Source organism: Bidens hawaiensis, unplaced genomic scaffold (genome assembly GCF_021521415.1).
Source record: "Bidens hawaiensis isolate Kalapana, Puna unplaced genomic scaffold, B.hawaiensis_p1.1 tig00020412_1, whole genome shotgun sequence".
Classification (NCBI taxonomy): Eukaryota; Viridiplantae; Streptophyta; class Magnoliopsida; order Asterales; family Asteraceae; genus Bidens; species Bidens hawaiensis.
In genome coordinates, this window is record NW_027493106.1 from 238,154 (window position 1) to 261,476 (window position 23,323).

The window sequence follows — 23,323 nt, forward strand, 5'->3', positions numbered from 1 at the left end:
CCCTACCAAAGACCTTTCTCTAGAGAAATAATAGGATATAGAATGCAGTAAGTGTTTAAATGATATACAATAATTAAAAGTGAGAAAAATATTATTAACTTACCAGTCTAACACGATACTCATCGTATCTAATTGAACCACCTGCATGCCGGGAAAATTTGCCACTGCTGTCGGGTTTCATGCGGTTATCTTTCGCGCTTTTCGACTTCTTGCGCCAATCGTCAGTGTCCCAAACCTGTAAAAAAATAACAAGAAAAAACAAACGAGAAATAACGAATGATATCAAATTGTTTATTAGCTCACTTACATCACACATCTCTTCCCATACATTTTGAGAAATCAAATCAGGTGGGAAATTACGAATGATATCAAACCGGTTATCCTTTTCATCGATTTCACATCCGTCTAACTTGGCTTTTTTTGAAGATTGTGATTTTAAGTTGTATATGATGCCCTGTATCATGCCTTAATCATGTTGATAAAAGCTTCACGATTAAGTTCATTGCAATCAGGATCCCAGCTCCAGCGAGTCTAAAAAAATAAAAGGTGAAAGTTAAACTTGAAATTATTTTAGAGTTTAACGGTTTGGTTTTGGTTTACGAAAAACCAAAAAGTTAATAAATAATTATGTGATGCATTACCTTAAATTTGTCATATATCTTATCTAGTACATCCCTTGGGACCTGTCTAAATGTGGTCCATGGTCCTTTAAGATGCTCATGTAGAATAGCATAAATATTTTGGTGAACAATAAATGATCCAAACCAGTAATATTAAAATCACTAAATAAGTAGGAAAAATTTGGACCGGACGTAACACGTTTTTAAACAAATGAAGGAACTAAAGACATACCCTTTACCGACTCGCTCTATATGTGGCTCCTAAGATAGACCACGAGCTCTGCCTCCGGAAGTCGAGTCTCGTTGAGAGGCTTCATGTGGTGTTTCATCCCCATCGTCATTGTCATTGTCCAACTCATGATCATAATCATCATTCTCATAGTCAGAGAGTGATTGTAAGCTACTATTACCAGGGCCAATATGTCCCCCACGAAAGACGACACGACCTCCTGCCCCACGATATATGACACGACCTCCTGCTGAGGTGTATTTTTGTAAGCTACTAGCATCACCACTAACAGGACTAAAGTCAAACGATTGTTGTCTGCGTGATCTACCACTCGGATGTGGGACACGTCCACGAATACCACGACCACCGCCAGTATGCCGCTTATCACTATTACCAGCCATAATGAAGACACCCTGCATATTAGAAAGTAAAACTTATTTTCATTAACAACTAATTAAAACCACACATACTTCTAACTTGTTAACATCATAAAACTTATATAGATTTATAGTACTATAAAAGTATCAAATGATGCATAAAATAGAAGTAACAGACAAGTGGATCCAAATCCCTTTTTCAGTTCAGTTCAGTTGCAATTGTAACAAAGGTAAAATGAGGCAATATAAAGTTAGTGCTTAGTGCTTACATGTGATATGAGCTACAATAAACTTCATGTTATAGGTCATATAAAAACTTATGCACTGTGCACATACAAAATAACAAACCAGAAACAAATTCCATTTAAATTAATGCACGGTCAAATATATTCCTAAATCGTATCTCTTGTCATCTTCCCATTTAGTTTACTATATATATGTAACTGGTTATGTTTATACATAAGAATATTAGAAAGAAATGCAAATAATAGAAAGAGACCTGACATAATAAAATGCAACACCCTGGGATTCAAGAGAGTTTTGAGAAACTGAGAAAAAATATGCATATATTCCTAGAAGGGCAGTTGAAGTACTGATAAGGCTGCTGATCTTTGTTATTAAAAAGGTTCAGCCAAATTAGTTAAGAACGAATGACAGATCCTAAGGTTAGACGTATATAGGAATAACCGCTGCAAGTTAAGGGATTGGCAGGTCTGTTACATTTGCAATTGAATTTAGCACACATTTGCTTGTGCAACTGTGTCACTATAAGCTACAATACGGTGCTTAGTGCTTAACTGAGCACACACCTCTTTCAAATAGTTAATAATTACAAAACCGAAGAAGAAATCCAGTATGACGACTGTAATTACCTGGGATGATCCAGGTTGGAAGAGGCTGTGAGTTCGATAGGTTTATTTGGATGACGACTGTATGGGCCACACTTAGAAAACAAAATAAAAACTAATGGACCTTCAATATGTGCTAGTATTTTAATATATTATAGTGGACCCCAAGCTTACTCAAATTGGTTCGGGTGTGCATAGGGGTGGAAACGAGCCGAGCCGAGTCGAGCCCGAGCTATACTAGGCTCGAGCTCGGCTTGTTTAATTTACGCAGAGTTTGAGTCAAGCTCATCTCGTGAGTAGATTTTTAAAGTCGGGCTCGACTCAGGCTCGGCTCGTTTAATTTACACAGTGCTCGAGCTCATCTCGTGAGTAGATTTTTAAACTCAAGTTCGACTCAGGCTCGACTCATTTACTATATTTATCAATTATTCTTAAACTCAAGTTCAACTTAGGCTCGACTCAGACTCAGGCTCGACTCAAGCTCATCTCGGGCTCGTTTCGATTAATCGGTTTGGTTATTTTGTTTTCAAACATATGTTTAACCAAGGTTTATGCATTGTTTATTTTTCTTATCCATCTTTTACACAATGTCTTTATACATGGAAACCTTTTACTTCACAAACTTATGCATATAACATTCATATACGTAATGTAGAGTTAGAACTTATAACTTAGAACTGTCTCTCATAATCCTATAAGTATAAGCGTAATGTTAAGAATGTACACACATAAATACATAGTATGTATGTATATGTATGAGTTAGGAAAATAAAGCATTCCACGTATGATGAAATTATACAAAATATAGACGAAAAAAACAAAAGTTGACTTATTAAACAAAAAACACATTCAAGTTGTCTGAAATGCGTCGCAAATTGCCACACATTTGCTACTCATTTCCTACAAAATAAACGTTGCATCGGAACTTACATTATTAATTTAATTAATTTATTGAATTATCATTTAGCTATCGTATTAATAAAAACAAAATACAAATTTGAAATGTTGCGTCGGAAAGGAGTCACAAAATCCTACACATTTGCGACATGGTTTATATTATTATTTGGATTAACATATTAAAAAACTAAAAATATAAAAATAAATTGTTGGGTCGGAATTGCGTAGTAAATTTCGACACATTTCTGACACATTTTGTATTATGGTTTAGATAAAAATATTAAAAAAGCTAAATTTACAAAATTAAAATTATGTGTCGGAAACGCATTGGAAATTCCGACACAATTATGACACATTTTAGTTTATGTCGTAAAAAAATCAGGTTTCACTTTCTGTCAAAAATGTGTCGGAAATGTGTGATAAATTCTGACGCAAAAAATTGCGTCACAAATTTTCGTAGCAATGGTACCCATTTTCTAATAGTGAATAAGGAGGCCGATAGGGCTAGGGAGTTGATCCAAATGATGTGCTTAATCAAAACCTCGCACTCGATCCAAACCATTTCCGATGAGAATATGAAAACTTGTCTCGAACTCAACTTGAGTGAAGTAAAAGGGGATTCGATCCAAGTTGTTAAGGGAAACCGACACAAATTAAGATTTAACTAAAACTATAAAATTAACCCAAACCACATAAGACCCGTAAGAAAACTCAAACATATAAGCTCGTTAGATAAGTGAACTTGTAAAATATGAGAACTTCATCGAACTCGATTCAAATTAGAACTAGGCACAAATCCGACTTGCTTAAGAAACCGTTAGCTCATAAGTTCGTTAAAGAACATTAAACTAATTAAGTTAGTTCATTAAAATAATAAAGTTAAGCTTTGCTAAAAGTTATGAGCTCGGTTTCGTTAGCCGGCTTCTTAACTTGCAAGTTCGGTTTGGATTCGTTTAAAGTATAAGTCGAATCGTTCGCTTAGAAAGAACATAAAATAATAACAGATAGAGAATTAATACGTGTTATTTAATAAATAGTCAGTCGCGCTCAATTGAAGAAAGGCATTACGATTAATTCCGAGTGGAACCGACAACAGGTGAGTTTCTAGCCCCTTACTCTGTGACGTTTTTCGAGCTGTGTGCATACTCCTATGTGATAGTTAATATATTTATCCTAATTGATAAGTGTATGATTATATATTGAATGTTATTATTATAGCATGTTATATACGGACGAAATGTGTGTGTGTGTGTATTATATACACAACTAGAAAGTATAAAAAGTATGCACATATGATAATGAAAGTATGAAATGAAGGTATGGACGATTGACGAGACATGTATGGTTGTATGGTTATGCGAGACAGAAGGGACCAGACCCTAATAATATCTTAGACAAGATGGACCAGACCCTAGTAATATTTGAGACAAAAGGGACCAGACCCTAATAATATCCGAGACAAAGGGACCAGACCCTAATAATATCTGAGACAGTAGAAATGGAATAGTTTACGGTATACCATAGGGAATTATGAAAGAAAGTATGTAAGTACGTATGTATGTACGTAAAGTATGTATGAATGAGTAATAATAAGTAATGTATGAAATACGTATCTTCGGACACGTATAAGTATGGATATGAATGTATGTATGTTAATTGATTAACTAGAACTCACTCAGCGTAGCTGACTTTTAGTATGCACGCAGGTGAATAGAATGAGACAGATTACTTGATGGAGACACGTGGCAATAAGATGAAGGCTGACATCGTTAAGAGGAAGAATCACATGTTATTTATGTTAAACGTTTAAAATGTTATTTCATTTAAACAAGTACTTGTGATTTGTTGAATGTATGACTTTAACATTCCGCCAATGGTTTTAATTAACTCTGACTTCTGAATTATGTGAATGAATAAATCCAACCCGCACGAAAGTAGGACACCCGGGCTCAGGGGCTTTACAACACACACACACACACACACACACACACACATAATGGGACGGTAAAAGAGGTTTTAAACCACAACAGAGCTATATGGATGAGGGCTTTAAAGCCCCGTTTAACTATGCGACGTTGACGTGGAGGGGCGGGCGGTAATGCCCCCTCCATAGCACATAGGTAGTGTTTGGTATGAAGTAATGATAGACAGAATGGAATGGATCATTACAAATGAATGAAATAAAACATGTTTGGTTGGTATTTATCAATGGAATGAATCATTCCTAAGGAGTGAAATTCCTTCCCTATATAACATTTTCATTCCTTAGTAAATTGTGTTTTTTTCTTTCGTTACTTCAAGGAATGGAATGAAAAATTACCAACAATTATTATTATTATTTTATTGTAGTGCAACTATTATTAAATTATAATTATTATATTTTTATTATTGTATCATATTATGTTATTATCGTTTTATTAACCGACAAAAATATATGTGTATAATTTACTATTTAGTAAAAAAATAATAATACACATGGTAACAAACAAGATAATGGAATAGTATGGATTCATTTTTGTATTCCATTTTCGTCATTCAAACAAGAATGGATAGATCTCAAACAAATGTTAATTGTTGGACAATTTCTGTAACTCACTCCAAAACCCGGTGTAGAATTCGATGCTGAGAGTGTCTCAAAAGAATCCCTTCATCCTGTGACCCCAATTAAACACTGATCCAAATCCAAACAACTAAAATGCAATACAAGAATCTCGGCCGATCTGGACTGAAGGTATCCCAGATCTCCTACGGCGCATGGATCACTTTCGGCAACCAAATCGACGTCAAAGAAGCCAAAACCCTACTCCAATGTTGCCGCGACAACGGCGTCAACTTCTTCGACAACGCTGAGGTCTACGCCAACGGCCGTGCCGAAGAAATCATGGGCCAAGCCATTCGGGAGCTCGGTTGGAAGCGTTCTGATATCGTTGTTTCAACTAAGATATTTTGGGGAGGCTCCGGACCCAACGATAAGGGTTTGTCGAGGAAGCACATTGTTGAGGGGACAAAGGCGTCGTTGAAACGACTCGATATGGAGTATGTGGATTTGATCTATTGTCATAGGCCTGATTTGTTGACACCTGTTGAGGAAACTGTTAGGGCTATGAATTATGTGATTGATAAAGGTTGGGCGTTTTATTGGGGGACTAGTGAGTGGTCTGCTCAGCAGATTACTGAGGCGTGTGAGGTTGCGAAACGGTTGGATCTTGTTGGACCGATTGTTGAGCAGCCTGAGTATAATATGCTTTCAAGGCATAAGGTGTGAAATCGAAAGCCTGATTGTTTTGTGTGATTAAATTGAACCTTAATTGATGATTTGCATATTTTGATAATGATCTTGTTAGTGTTGATTTTTGTTGTTGTGTTTTGGTGTCTTTGTAGGTTGAAAATGAATTTCTTCCTTTGTACAATAACTATGGGATCGGGCTGACCACGTGGAGCCCGCTTGCATCTGGAGTTTTGACCGGGAAGTATAATTCTGGAGTTCCAGCTGATAGTCGGTTTGCGTTGGAGAACTACAAGGTTTACGTCTTTCATATCCTTTTGAAACTTGGAACCCCTTTGTTTAAATTGTTTGATTTTAGCTTGTGAATTCTAAAAGCTTGAAAGATAATAAAAGTAAAGATTGTTATTTTTGATTGCTAACTTGGGCAAGAAACGAGCTTTGTTAATGATGTCACTGGCAAATGGTTTCATTGGGCCGTGCTACATGTTGTATGAGTAAAAACTTATGATCTTGTATTGAACCGGGATGCTACTTTTGCAGAATTTGGCAAGTAGATCGTTAGTGGATGATGTGCTGAAGAAAGTTAGGAACTTGAAACCGATTGCAGATGAGCTAGATGTACCCATGTCTCAGCTTGCAATTGCGTGGTGTGCTGCAAACCCTAACGTGTCGTCTGTTATTACTGGCGCTACAAAGGAGTCTCAGGTCAGATTATATTGTACGCTTCTAATTATTGCAATTCCTGATATTCTAAAACTAAAATAATTTGGGTTACCGCCAAATGCAGATTCAAGAGAACATGAAGTCGGTTGATGTCATTCCTAAGCTCACACCTGAAGTCATGGAGAAGATTGAAGCTGTTATTCTGAGCAAACCAAAGCGACCTGAATCATTTAGGTGAAGAAGTTTAAAATTTGTATTTGGGATTCTGTTACATTTGTAAGTTTCTTTTCAAATTTCGCAAGAGTTGTGTGTTGGGAGCAGTGTCGTGAAGTTTTCTAGAGCCTATTGTGAACCTATATATGTTTTTATGTTTCTATGAATGTACGTGGCTTGTTTAAAGCATTGATTTTAAGTATTGTGAACCTATATATGTTTTTATGTTTCTATGAAGAACCTAATGTGCTACATTAGGAAGACTACCGTGGTGACAGTTAATTTATACATAAAAAATAAAACCATATGCTTGCGATCTAATTAGGCATGTCTTGACATGTACCATATGCTAACATGTACATAAAAATGGTCTCAGCCTATGATAGGACCACAATGCATGTTAATGTTACACAGGGTAACATTAATGGGTCCATGACCATCTCTAACAGATAGGTTACTTAACTGGAATAATTCTTAATTGATGAAATATTCATTATACTATCAAACCTAAACAACAATGGCTCTTTCTTGTATACATATAAAATAACAAATGTATTGAATTTTGTTTTGTTTAAATATATGTTCGCTTTTAATATGCATGTTCATACGTGCTGACATAACTTTTTGCCGATGAGAAGGAAAGTTGATACGCGAACCATTAGTCGCGTTTCGTATGGGTATATGTTTAGTTTATATCTGGCATGAATTTTGAAAATGGTGCTATTTGAATTTCCTCTTAAAATAGACTTTTGCATCCGTTTAATCATATATGGATCCGATTCAGTGTAGCACTTGCTAAGATCTGAATTTGGGATTACCTGATGATTCTCAAATTTAGGTGTTCTGGTTTTTCTACTTTTGTATATTAGAGGTTTAACTTTCACTAGGGGGCAAATGAGTTGCTCTAGATAAAGATCTCGAAACGACCCTAGCCTGAGCTCTTGTTGGTCAAAATGAGCTGAGCCCGAGCCTAATTGAGCTTGGGCTCGGTGTTGAGTCTAAACGAGCTTGGTGTATTATTTAAGGGTTTTATCAAAAAAATATAATTATATTTAAAAATGTATATAAATTAACTAATAAATAATAAATGAGCCGATCTCAATCTTGAAAAGTGAGTCATGAGACGAGTTCGAGTTTTAGAAGAGCTCGAAACAAGCTAAGCTTGAGCTCGTGTAAGTCAAAATGAGCGGAGCTTGAGTCTAGTCTGGCTCGGCTGGTTTACAGCTTCACTTTTTCACATAATAATATATGTTATTGGTTCTTGGACTGTGACAATCATGACTTATTTTTCAAATACGAGTGGATTTGGAAAAATAAAACCCAACAAAATTTATGTGTTCATTTGGGACATTCTAAATCAGTCAATGGGTCAATTCAGATTTATTTAAATTAGCCAAAACAAGTAACTACGACAAATCGTGTTAATGATTAGCTTAACATGTCCAAATGGATTATCATTTTTATCTTCTATTACGATTGTTTTTCTCCGCCGCATACTCGTTGCCAACGACACCATTGTATCTTCTATCATCGCCACTCCATCTTTGCTAATGACACCACCACTTACCGGCTTACCGCTGCACTTGCTGCGTCACATTTGTCACCGGCCCACCACTCTACCACCATCGCTACGCCCGACATTCAACCAGTACTATCATCGCCCTCATCTCCGTCGCGTTCACCTCCAACACTACCGCTGCCACATTGACTAGCCAACGTAAGAAAATGACTTGATTCAACCTGACTTCATTTCTACCTAAATCTGTTTTGACCCGAACCAAATTGATGTTTTTATAAGTAACCCGCTTTACCAGAACTCATTTTGCCTATAACCCATATTGACAAGAACTCATTCTGACCCGGAGCTGAACCTGACCAATCCATGGAGTTTTCTATGCGTTCTTGGAACATATTAATAATATATATTCTTCCTCACATTGGGTTTATATGCTTGAAAATTTAGGATGAGCGTTATAGATTTTCATAGGATATTCAAATGATTGCTGTGGACTTCGTACGCAATTTGTTCGTCAAAATATGCCCGGTAAACGGACAACTTTAAAAGTTGGTCAAATGAGTTTGGGGTGGGTGATAGTTTCATGTATATATATCTTAAATTATGAGAAAAAAAAATAATAGACTTTCAAAAATAAATGAAAATATGTAATATGTATAATTAGATTTGAAGGCGGAGCATGAGCTCACATACATGAAAGAAAATGTGAATAGGATGAAGAAAAAAAAAAGCATTAATTTATTCACCATTTCTAAAAAGTGAATAAGGTTGGGGAATTAGTTTTCAGTTAAGTAAATACATACAAAAGCTTATTAACTAAAATGTTAAGTAGATCTTTTTTAATGACTTTCTTGTACGTTAGCTCAACGCACCCTTCAAATTTGAAGAGTTTCGTTGTCCCACTCTGGCTAGACTAAATTGTCTTAACTGAGCCCACGCTGACTTTCAGAGTTTGGCTTTGGTGTTTCTCCGAGAAAACATATCACCGACTGTCACTTTACAGTCGTTGTGCCACCACAAGAGCAACATTCTCTAACATAACACACGTTGGGATGAAAACCCGCGTGGGGTCGACCTTGCAAACTCAAATCCTTCATTACCTGTATTCAACCAAAGTGATACAATACAAGTGAAGAATCGAACTTGAGTCTACATTGGAGAACCTAAGTCTAGTATCACTAGGCTACAAGTGGGGAATTTCCTCCTATATTTCATGGTATCCTATCTTGTGGACTAAGCAATATTTTGTTATTTTAAGTTATTAAGTTTAACATAAACTAAATTATTTAAAAGCTTAATGCAACTTTCATTGGAAATTACGTTGATAGCAAACATTTAGTTGGTGACGGTGAGGCTAGAGTAAGTTGCGAATTTATTACACGACACGAAGATACGATATGAAGCTAGCATAAAGTCATAGGTTTGGGGCAGTCCCGGGTTAAACACCTTTAGCTAAATGGGCTGTTTTCGGTTCGACTTGACACACTGGCTGGTTAAATTCGTTTTGCCTATTTATTTTATTTTATATTTATTATAGTTAACTCGTTTAACATATTTAGATAAATGTGTAAAAGTTATTCGTGTTTGAGGGTGTTTGGGATTGAGTTTGAAAAATGCTTATTGGCTTATTGGCATTTTCAATAAGCCAATAAGCAAAAAAGGTGTTTGGCAAATGTAAAAGCCCTTTTTGTTTTGGTTTTTTGATTGGCTTGAAAAAACACTTTTCCAAAAGCCCCAATTTGAGGCTCTTCAAAAATGTTTTTGGCTTTTTGATTGGATTTTTACTAATCTACCCACCCTTTACCCTTTTTGATCATTTTATGTAAATAAGCTAGGCCAAACATTTTTTATAAAGTGTTTATGGCTTTTCCAACCACATAAGCTAATCCAAACACTTTTTTAAAAACTCCTTTTCAAAAAGCCATAAGCCAATAAGCACTTTTGACAAAAAAACACTTTTAGAGTTAAATAAGCAATCCCCAACACCCTCTTTATAGGTTACACAATTCGATTTTGCAGGGCCTACAAGATTGAGAGTTTCAAACCTGTAAAGTGGTAGATATAGGTTGTTTATAGTAGTCTTTACATGTATGCTAGTTTGTCGTTAAAAAAAAGAAAAAAAAAAAGAAGTGAGTGTGTTAGGGGTTGAAGTTATTGACAAAAATAAATAACGTAAGTCATGTCAGGTTAAACAATTCAATCCATCACTTGAATCGTTGAGGTCTTTCTTTTTTGTTTTTTCTTTCTTTTTTCAATATAGGGTAGATGAAAAAACATTTACCAAATTAAGTGTTTTTGAAAACTTATCTTTTCTTACTCATAGTTCTATAGAAGAAGAATAGCTTTTAACAATGAAAAAATGTCAAATATATTATACTATCTTTTAGCCCGCGCGTTACGCGAGTTATTTTAGGTTTTTTTATATAATTTTCTTGTATAATGTGTTTAGATGTGTACGTAAACATAAGTTTTGTATTAAAATCAAAGGTTATGTGAATATACAAGTATATGTTATGTTTGTAGTTGAATTTTAATTTTAGTTTGTTTTTTGTACGTTTGTATGATTTTATTAGGTTTGTTTGGTCATGTTGTGTAGGGAAATTGAGTTTAATGGATCAACTACTTTTTGGTGGATAAAATTGTAATTTTGTTTTGTTTTGTTTTGGACAGTGTATTGGACCATGAATGAATTGAAGAATTTGAATTGCTAGAGACTAAGCTTACATTCACATCTTTTACTTAATTTGTTTAGTTTTGTTCTCATCTGTGGTTTAATTTCATTTTGTGTAGAATATTAATATTTTTTACTTCCATAAAGTTTAGTTTGCGTGTTAATTTTGTTAAGATGTTGACCGACCAAACTAATATTACAAACCAAACCTAACAATTGTTAGCTTACCTAAAGAATTATGTTCATGTAACTTTGTTCTATTATCTTTGTTTACGTTAGTTTGTTCATAGTGGAGAGTCAGGAAAAATCTAACAAAGAAGTAGCGGTTGATGTAGGTGACAATGATGGTTGATACATGAAAGAGGAGGTTGATGATGGTGGGTGGTAATCAGAAGTTAACCGGTGATGAAGAGGATTGACCGGCGACGAAGAATATGCACTACACCACTAAGAAGTTTTCTTGAGTACCCAATTTATTTAATAACAAGGTAGTTGGAAAAGCTCGGAACTTTATTAAACAAATGCCAACACTTGAAAAGTTGACTTCTCACATACCCACATGTAAATATTTAATGCCGATAAAGTGTAAACACACATGTCGTAAGTGTTCTTCATTGCATTTGAATCAAGAACATAATTACCACATGTAAATATTTAATGCCGATAAAGTGTAAACACACATGTCGTAAGTGTTCACTGCATTTGAATCAAGAACATAAAAATTTTAGCTTTATTCTTTTACAACATATAAGAATACCTAAATTTTGAACAACATATAAGAATGCCTAAATTTTGATGTATTGTCTTTTCATTAAACATGTCAAACATGTCAAGAATTTGTGTAATTTACCTTGTCATCAAATCAAACCATCGTCCTCGTCTAAACGATGCAATAACAAAAGCAAGTAAAATTTTTGGAGGCATTGGATAATTAAATCGCTTTTCCACTTCCTTTTACAACCCGCATATTCGCAGGACCAACGTTCTTACAACCGTCTTTGGTAATGCACATATTATGTTTAACATTTGTTTGTTTTGAATAATAGTAGACCCACTGCCCAAAACAAAATTTGTTTTTTTTTAATAATAGTAGACCCACTGCCCAAAACAAAAATGTAATAATAAATATTTTAATGAGCCTTTTGAATTACTTATCTTAATAATATATACTTCAGACAGTAAAAAGATAAGAATGTCTAAATTTTAGCTTTACCACAAAACCAAAGCATGCAAGTAAACTGGCGCATACACAAAATAATGGACTGTGCACCAAAATAAAGGATCAAAAGCATACTAAAGAAACCACAAAAGAAAACTAATACATCAGCACAAATGAGTTACCTTATATAATAGGAATTTTTCAACAACTACAAAATAAATGCAAAACCTCTTTTAAGTATCAAAATTTTACAAATTACTTTCACAAACCAATCCACTAACAAAAAGAGGTGGAACCAGACACTTTAGCTCAGAGTAACAACTTTGCAGCCTTTATGAGTATCAAACAACACAACATGAATAAGAAGTTTTAAGTAGAAGCAAAATGCAAATTGCAACATAAAAGCCTGTTATACATGTAACTAACATGCACCCTTTCAAATCATTACTAAGTCAAAAATACAATAATTAGTTCCAGTCTTCCAGATATACTCTAATTCTTATGCATAACAAATTTCATTCAATTTTATAAGTCAAAGTTATGCAAAATTCAGTTCTGACACTCAAGAGGTCAGATTTGACCAAAAACAATGGTCATTATACCTATTATAAAATTTAATAATTCTGCTAAACTATAACCTCATACTATTAATAGACAGACGTTTTACATTAACATTACAGGAATTAAAAAATACAAACACTACACTAAACTAATAAGTTACAAATAAAAAATTATGTTTGCCTAAGAGAAACCGAAAATGAAGGCCTAGGGTCGGCTAATATAACCTTTAATCGAAACATTTAAAAAAAGAATAATATTAACCACTTTGGTCTGCTACTTAATAAACACAAACCTTTTAAGCTTGTGGAGATAATAGAAGAATATTATTTGCATTTAACTTATTTAAAACCCAGTTTGAATGAAACGGAAGCATGCCCTTTTAGTACCAATGGCCCATATTCTGAAAATAGACAACTTTTGAAAGAAAAGAAAAATCATATAGATGATTTAAGTTCACCTCAATTTAAGTAAATAAAATATGTTACATTTTAATTGAGGCAATCAGGGGCATTTTAACTATCAAACAAAAAAAAAGTTATATAAATTCATGAAAGGCAACTGCAATCATCAGCTAAATTAGATATCATGTGCATAAAATCACATTATAATACTATATGTACTAACCCTCCCATCACTCCATCAATGCTAGGTAATTTCCAATCGCTTGAGGCAGTTTCCTTAAACTGTCTAATGCCAAAAGTTAATAAGGAACCATAAAGTAATAAATATGTATAACAAATATCAACACATGATACCTGCTCTAATGAAGTTGCACCATGTCTTTTAATCAGTTTGCTCCGAACAGGGGCAAGAACAATGATAGATCTGCCAAATACCCATTCGCGTATTCTCGTCACATACCACTAGGTCATTTGTACCGTGAATACTCGCTCACACACGATCTTCGTATCCTTCCTTAAAGTGAAATCACAATAATCGAAACATCATCATGATAACGCCTTCTATCCCTTTGCGGTATTCGTAACAACTCATGAAAATCCATACCTATAAGAATATATAAATTTCATATCAACATCATAACCCTTTTTATTAACATAAGTTGAGTTGACAATATTTATTCTAGAATAAGTTGAATAAACATCTTAGGCTGTTTTTGAGTTTTTTAGTATTATTTGTAAAGAGATAAAAGATAACTCAAATAAACTCGTAAAGTAAAAAATGGATTGGATTAATGATTACCAGCTTTTCAAGCTGCACAAAACAAAACTTCTTTGATTAAATGCTGAGCTGGATTGCCTTCTGGGGACCACTGAATAAAGAGGTCGACTTCATAAACGGCTTCCTTGCTAGTAAAATACTGATAAAGCATGCCTGAAGATGATATTAAGAATCTCTCTCAATCCTAATCGGTGACGGTAAAGAATCAGGATACGGTTTATATGATTCCCAATTATGGTTCAAAATGCTTTCATGCCTCCAATTTGGTTATAACATGTTCTGCAACATAAAACATCACCACTCATTTAAGAATCATCACAGATCGAATACCAATATTATACGATAGTCGGTTGTTTTAATCTACTTAAATTGTTATAACTAAAATCTAATTGCATTGGATGCATAAATTCGCAATTAAAATATCTAAAATTAATCTCAAAGTTCATTGTTCCTCGTTAAACCCTAAATGAAATATGAAGAAAACAATCGGTTTAATCAGACACCCTTGTGGGCTTGGGTTGAAGTATGACCTTAGGTGGCATCAGAGAAAATAACTTGTTCTGATACGACTACGTTGATTATTTATAAAAAGTTAAAAAAAAAAGAAAAGAAACAAAAGAAGGGGTGAAAAAAGTGTATGTGTTTCAGCCCATATTGATTGACCCGTTAGATCACACACTAAAATAAGAATCATATAATCATGTAGAGGTGTGCATGAAAGCGAAAAAAATGAACTAACTTAACTCAAACAATAACATAACAATTTAGACGCAAATTCATTATTTTCGGCGAGCTTTTTTTTGGCGTAAAAACTTCAAGCCAAATTGACAAAACTGAATCCAAACCAAAAAAAACCAAAAATCTATAGTTTTCAAAAACTCAAGACCAAAACTGCAGTTTTTGATTCAGTTTTGAGTCCAAAACCGACCCATCGCACCATCAGCCAGCTTTATGATTAATCATTTTGACACAACTACTGGCAAGATAATGTAAATTTGATAACATTAAACCTACTAAACATAAAAATCATAATTATAATAATAATAATAATAATAAAAACTTTGCACCAAGAAGTTTCATTCTGAACACCCATATAAATGATACATTTCAACCCATTTTTTCTTTTGTAACTTGATATCTTATGCGAGGCAACCAAAAAACATAGAAGGTTGGAAATTAGGACAAGCCAAACTACAATGAATAGAAACCCAAAAAATGTCAGAACCCCACCTTTACATTGCCATCATCAGAACATTTGTTGGGGGTTATGATGTATGCACATAAAAATCATATAGGTGTATTATGGGTTGCATAAAAAGTTTGGGTGTTTATGTTTTCCCAATCTATCAAGGTACAAAATGGTCCTATTTTTAAAAAGTATTAGTATTTCGGTAAAACCATTACCTTTGTGATTTTTTGATTGATTAAGGTCAAAATAATGAGATTTTCTTGTTTTTTGAATGTCATGTGTCACGTGTGTCTTCATATTTGCAATATAAATCGATTTCAACATTTTTAAGGTTTGTTTTCATTTTGAGGCTTAGCTAAGTTTATTATGACGGTTGTTTAAAGAATTTTTTTTTCAGTAGTAGGTGATGAAATTTAATTTAGTAAATGGCTTTATGAATAGGTTGATTCGGTTCTCCCGTTGGTTTAACTTGTAACCAAACCGAATTGAATTCGGATCGATTAAGGTTCGATAAGCCACTTTTCAAATTCGGTTAGGTTCGATTTTCGATTAGGGGTAAATCAATCAAATCAAATCGAATAAATCCATAACCGAACAGATTAGTCTATAAACTAATCATGATTCGTGTGAACATATTCTACATATCTATTTAATGAAGTTATAACAACAAAATCATAAATTACGAGGCAAAATTGTAAGAATGAAGAACTAATCACCTTTATGAGCATTACAATATGGAAAGGTTGGAACACCTTCGATCCGACAGTGACAGTGATGAGGTATGATCATTCAATTGGAGAGCGAGCGCGTAATCTCTGCCAATCGAATCCAACTACTGCAATCGAAGAAGATCTAAAGATTAAAGAGAAGCAGGGGATGCTGAGTAAAGAAAGGTGAGATCGATAGTGATAGCTTGAGAAAAGATCTCGACAGAGATGGCTATGGAGAATGTCTGAGGTTAGGGTTCATGGTATTTGATTTGAGATATCCGGGTCAAAAACGATGCCCATGCCCACACGAATTTTAAAGAAACGGGTTAAATCAATAAGAGGCCTCTATTTGAAAATCAAGCAATCTGGTGGCTTCCATAAAAGAAGCATCACGACACGTAGGATTTTATATATATTATTATAGATCTATCAAATTAAATGGCTGTTATATCTTTTACAAATGTATTAAATCAAATAGTTCCCATTATTATTAATATTATTGCTATTATTATTATATTTGTTTTATCAGTAAACCTTAGATATATAAAAGATAAACTTACAATATATAACACATGAATAACAATTGTTGATACACTGGTCCACGAGCAGATTTTTATTAATATTTTCCAATCAAAAGTGATCCAAATAGTTTATTTATCCTTTGAAAGATAATTTGAATCAACAAGGTTATCTACCTGCGCTTTGCGTGCAGGCATGCTAGATATTTTACCTGCAGTTGTAAGTTGTGGCGCATGGGCACACTTAGCCCGCCATTTTTGTACGTATAAAATGATTGTTTATATTGACCAGAAGCCGTCCAAGACCTGAGCAAAATATACCGTTTAAATAAAGCACTCCAGCCATTTAATTCATGAACATCCCACTTTTAAAACTTGTATCATACAGCATGATCCATTAGTTAGGTTTAAAGTCGTGTTAAATAAACCTGTTGCGTTTTGAAATGTAGTTGCTGTATCTTAAAACATATTACTTTCTCCATGCTCAAATCTTTAACATCAAAATACAGAAAAAAAAAAAAACCTGATCTTCAGGACCCCGTGCACCTAATTCATCAACCGGGTCCAACTCATGAAGCGGGTCAACATATCTATTATGATTAGGCCCGTTTAGTGTAGGCTCTTGTGGATTAGTTAATACAAAGATTCCTAGATGTCGGCACACGACCGGCAGAGTTTACTTTTATTTTCCTCTCACTCAGGTATGCAGTGCTAACATGATCGAGTAAATTTCCCAAACTTAAAAAGCCTAGTGTTTTCCTTCCAAGTGTCATTTGGGATCTTTAATATCCCACCTCTATAAGGCCCTCTAGTAGCCTGCAACAAAACCATTCAATTATATAACAATTTAATATCTCCTAGTTTTAGTCAAATTCTAGACAATTTTTGTCAGATTTGGATTCAAATTTATATATTTACAAATTTGGGAGATTTTGTGCATCAAAGGTTGTATATCATGCATTGAAGTTTGTTTCTCCTTCCACTTTTCCTTCCTTCTAGATTGGTGAGCTTAGGACATGTTATAATATAGGAATATTGGTTTTAAATAATCCCAACTATGGCCTATTGGTAAATATCAGTTCCAATTTTACACTTGCCTGCTGACCGTCCCAACTATTGATGTATTTGTTTTTAACGGGCCGCGACTAACGGATGCTAACTCCGTTAGTGATTTGTTGACGTGGACCTTTTTCTCCGGCCGCATCATGCCGGAAACCTGCAACTCGCCTCCATTCTCTCTAATATCGTTACACCATCTCTCTCTATCTTTCCCCTCATTCGAAACCTAACCGACGTGCCGCCGTTGTTGTCTCCAACGAAGTCCACCCTTGTCAATCATGCACCATTCAAGGTAATTGACACATCATTCGACTCGTTTTTATCCTCTTAACAAAAGCCCTATACTTATTTTGTAAATCCTCTTAACAAAAGCCCTATACTTATTTTTTGAAAATAAAATCGGGTTTGGTTTATAGGGATTGGTCATGAAAGAAGATGAAATCTACTTCATTTTCTAATTTCTGATGTCTTTTGAAGAGGGAGGGAGACGGTGTGACGATACTAGAGAGAATGGAGGCGAGTTGTAGGTTTCCGGCAAGTTTCCGACGTGATGCGGCCGGAGAAGAAGGTCCACGTCAGCAAATCACTAACGGAGTTAACATCTGTTAGTCGCAGCCCGTTAAAAACAAATACATCAATAGTTGGAACGGTCAGCAGGCAAGTGTAAAGTTGGGACTGATATTTACCAATAGGTCATAGTTGGATTATTTAAAACCAATATTCCTATAATATATAGAAGATAGAAAGTAAATCAAACATGCCAATTGGTGTAGTGGTAAGCATTGCTTTCTTTCAAATTGTCTGCATAGGTTCAATTCTTGTAGTCCTCATTTGTGTATTTTGTTTTTGCTTTGTGTGGTTGTTTTGTAATTTGACTATATTAGTTTATAACTTCTGGTGGTTTTGTAATTTGACTATATTAGTTTATAACTTCTAAATTAGTTCGAGTTTAGTTTTTATGTTAGACATAGTACAACTTGCTTTTATTGTTTTTTTTCTTTCCGGTATCGAAATAAACCCAACCGATACTGACGGAATTCGAGTCGACTTGCTACCATAACGCACGTGTTTTTGTTTCGGTTGTTAATTTGTTTTAAATATGTTAAGTTGATGAAACGAGGGTTTAGTTTTGATGCGGTAACGAGCGCAGCCAATCTCAAGCGAATTCATGTTGATTCATGACAACAACGCCCATGTTTTACCAAAACATAACAGCCTCGGCGCAACGCGCCGGGCAAAAACCTAGTTGCTAAATAAAGGCTAGAACTTGCCAGAATATTCAGTAAGCTGCCTCCAGTCCTCCACCAATTATTAAATGAAAGCTGCTCAAGATCTCTACATAAGCACATGATTTTGTGAGTTAGAAACTTAGAATACCAACAATGAAACTTAGTCAAGTTTGCAAAAAGAGATCCATGTATAATGCTCTTACCGGCTGACAAAGTTGCTTCATGTACTCTTTTTATATGTGCTCCAAATACGCCTTCATTTTTATAATTCTATTAGGTTGTATCTCCCGTTCGTTTATAATATTTAAATATTATTTATTGTAAAGAGTTAATAATATACTTAGGGTTTGATGATAAAAAGGTTTCACAAATAAAATGAAATGCGATTCAAAAAGGGGTAGCGGCGCAGCTTGTTGCCCGCTTGCCTTCTGTTTCGATATAATCCAATAAACTAGATATTATAGGAGAGATATGAGACTATATGGAAGAAAGTACTGTTATGTCTAGCGCGTATTAAATTTCTCGTGTATCTTGTTGTTTATATACTCATATGGAAAGTAATCTGGGTTTGGTGAGACCCACGACCCATTTATTTTTTTACTATAAAATGGTTTTTTAATTATAAATAATATCTTGTTTTAAGAAAATTGGATATTAATTTTAGTATATTCCTATTCTATAGGATTTTAATATCAAATATTTGGTGAGATTAATTTTTTTAATATGATGAGATGCTATAACCCATTTAAGAGTTATCTGGGTTTGGTGAGACCCATACACATGAATTCGGGTCAAATGCATAAAAAGCCTCAATTTACAAATAAAACATCTGGTGGCTTAAGAAAATGCATGAATCAAGGGGTTGTTTAATATTTTTCGTTTTTTAATATTTATTTTTTGGATTTTAATTTTTTTTATTGTAAGAAAGTTAATAATATACTTAAGGTTTGATGATTAAAGGGTTTCACAAATAAATGATATGTTATAACCCGTTTAAAAGCTATCTGGGTTTTGTAAGACCCATGAGCCGCTTATTTTTTTTACTATAAAATTGTTTCTTAATTATGAATAATATCTTTTTTTTAGAAATGAGATATTAATTTTTAGTATATCCCCTATTTTATAGGATTTTCATATCAAATATTTGGTAAGATTAAATTTTAATTTAATGAAATGTTATAACCTGTTTAAGAGCTATCTGGGTTTGGTGATACCCATACCCGTGAATTCGGGTCAAATTTATGAGAAACCTCCATTTACAAATAAAACAATCTGATGACTTAAGAGAATTTAGAAAGCAACCAGAGAACTTTTAAAGCTTTCATTTATATATATTTAATTAATAATTAATTAAAATACAATCAATGAAAATTATAAGCATATGGAAAGTTCATACAACTTGTAAGGTGTAAACAAGCTATGCTAAAATTCAAAGTCATATAACCTGTTGTCGTCGAATTCTTGTGTTTAGCACGTTGATTTATTGGCTAATTTGCATCTTTTTTGTCGTCCAACTTGAGCTATCATCTACATAAGAAACGGAAGTTAAATTAAAACATGCAAAGATCAAAAATAAATATGATTAAAATTATGAAATTTAACTTATCCCTACTTATCAAATAAATGGTTAAAACTTAGGTACTATTGTACTAATATGTTAATATCTAATTCGCCGAAACCGATGGCTCTGATAACAACCTGTCACACCCCGATCCAGGGCCTAGGGGCGTGACCAACAATTGGTACTTGTTTTGTAAATATATCATAATAGCGGGTTTATTTTACCGGAAGTCTTTATATAAAATATTAATTTACATTACAAAATTACTCGGGAATTAAATACCCGAGTTTTCAGTTACAAAATATTGTTATATTATTATTACAAGGATTATATTGGAAATTGAGCCATCTTAAGGGATCTTCTATTTTCATGAATCCTAATCCTTGTCTATCACTATCAGCACTTAATTACATGCAAGGGTTGGAAAATACGTTAGCTATATGCTGGTGAAACGTTGACTCGAAAAAATAATTTATAACAGTCGTTAAATACAAACATAGTTTTCTGTTTCACAATCTCAACAGGAACGCCTGTCATTCCCGGGATTTGTACCACTGCCCTACACACACAATTCAAAGGTTCCCCAAGTTACATAGCCCATGTTCGGAGACAGCATTCCCCTAGGCTATGTGACCCTGTTGGAGAACTGGTTATGACTAACTTGGTTTTGTATGCCAATTATCAGTTATGTGTGGATCTAGACACATGTGTATTCGGTCTAAGTTGCTCTTTATTATCTATTTTGTATTATAACGATTTTAGAGACAAGTAATCTTATGCAAACATTTATCAGACTCTTTGCAATAAACAACTTGTTTATTACAAGAGTAAAATCAGTTCAGTTGGTAAAAAGGTTTAACGTATTCACCTGTTGTTGTCAGTCCAGTGATGATCGTAACCTTTTCCTTTCAGTATGCTATTAGCATATATTTGTAATAGGTATGCATAAGTACCTTAATGGTGTGTCTTGATCAGCAGACTTTAAGTCTGATCTATTCAGCAGACTTTCAGTCTGATCTAACCTTAGTAGAGTTATAGTCGCTTGTGAAAATATATTTTGTATTTATATATGACGTTTAAGATAGCATGATTTGGCCTAATAGGTTCTGTCACGTTGGCAAACTTCTCTAGGTAAGTAAACGGGTCCCGCCACTGATTGGGATTTGTACGAATTACTTACCTTAGACAAGAAGTGTCTACTAATGATATTCCCCTTCCAGTTACTACATGCCCGTCAAAATATATAGTTTTGATAACATTACTTTTTGTGAAAGTAACGTCATTACTTTAGTAAAACATTATTTGGAAAATCAATTACGTTTAACGACTATACCCTTAAGTAGGTTCTAAGTAACTATGTAATAAAGTAACTAAAGCACAATTCCTACCTTAGGTGATTGCTCGAGAATAAGAACAAGAAAAGATAGGCAACTCTTCGGCAGTACTCCGTTAGATGAGTCGGTTGGTCGTTAATAGGGCTTCAGAACCTTGTTTCTCGTATAAATCTTCGCGAAAACAAGCTATCGGAACGTCGGGAAACTCTCGGCATGAATTTCGAGGCTAAGTGTGTGTTAGTGAAGGTGTGATGGAATGAATTGGTTCAATCCCGTAGCTGCCCTATTTATACTAAATTTTGAGATTCTTCACGCCGGGCGAAGGACAAATTCCACAGTTCGCATCGGGCGAAGTGATGTTCGGGTATTTTGTACATATATTAGTGTGTTAATCATGTAGTTTTGTTTAGTACATTGTTAGAACTTTGGTACTTCATACGTGCTTTTGTATTTCAGGTCATTGATCGTTTAAGATGCTAAATTAGAGACTTGTACGAGCATGGAATGATATCTCGGGAAGACCGGAGCATAAATTGAAGTCTTAGGAATTTTTAGAAGGATTCGGGAAGAGTTTTGATGAGAAACCTAAAGCCGATGGTAAAACTGAACAAGATGGGTTCACAAAAAGCGACCAGGAAGTAAAATAAGCATATCCTAAGTTAGAAAATGAGTTACGGGACCCATAATATATGAATTTTGGGTTTCTCAATGAGAGGAATCCAAATATGAGGTTATCTTCCATTGCGTAGCGCGACGGAATGGGCATATGGCTATCGCACTATGCGATGGTCTCCATAGTCGGGAAAGTTAGGGTTTTATGTTTTATTTTGTTTTGACGACCCTAGACGATATTATTCAGTTTCCAGGTGATTTTTAGAGCAGCAAGGAGGAGAACCATTGATTCCAATCATCTCAAGGCTCCATACATGATCCTATTCATCATAATCGAAGCCCGAGAGATGCCGAGACGCGGCTAGATCCTTCGAGTCATACCCGGGATGTAGAGTATTATATTTAACAGTTTTTCTCATGTATTAAGAACAAATTATTTGTAACCATCTTTGATTAATCTATGAGTATTGGTGTTTAGTATTATTGTGCACTCAGTCGGTTTAGGTTTATTTCGATCAAAACGGTTAGTTTGCCAATTGCTATGATAATTGCTTATAGAATTGTTTTGACTAGTTTGAATATGATGAAGCATACGTTTGCCCTTAGTTGAGTCACACTGGCAGAAACCATTTGATAACTAGTGCCGTGTGTTAGCGAGCGTGGATGCCTAAGGTTTATCTAGTTAGTCAATTTGAGTTGATCATTGATAGTTAATATATTAAGTTGCATGAGTTGGCTGTTAATTTACTTACTTGAACCCTTGCTTTGTTTGATTGATTTAATACTTGATTAATTGTTCGTTTCTTATAAAACCTAAATTGTTTGCTAGTGTGATCAGCACTTTGATAGAATTCACTTTATAATGTTAGGAATCGATTTCACTACACACTGACCACATACTCCTCGTGGTTCGACACCCTACTTACCCTAGCTTGCTTAGGTGATTAGGACA

The 23,323-nt window shown here is 34.3% G+C and overlaps 1 protein-coding gene across 1 annotated transcript; it reads left to right on the forward strand.

Moving 5' to 3' along the window:
- Nucleotides 1–5,655: 5,655 nt before the first annotated feature.
- Nucleotides 5,656–7,194, forward strand: LOC143560567 (putative voltage-gated potassium channel subunit beta). Its single transcript, XM_077048848.1, has 4 exons — nt 5,656–6,230; nt 6,353–6,493; nt 6,738–6,902; nt 6,985–7,194. The coding sequence occupies exons 1-4, from the start codon at nt 5,667–5,669 to the stop codon at nt 7,096–7,098; spliced, it is 984 nt and encodes a 327-aa protein (XP_076904963.1). The 5' UTR covers nt 5,656–5,666; the 3' UTR covers nt 7,099–7,194.
- The last annotated feature ends 16,129 nt before the right edge of the window (nt 7,195–23,323 follow it).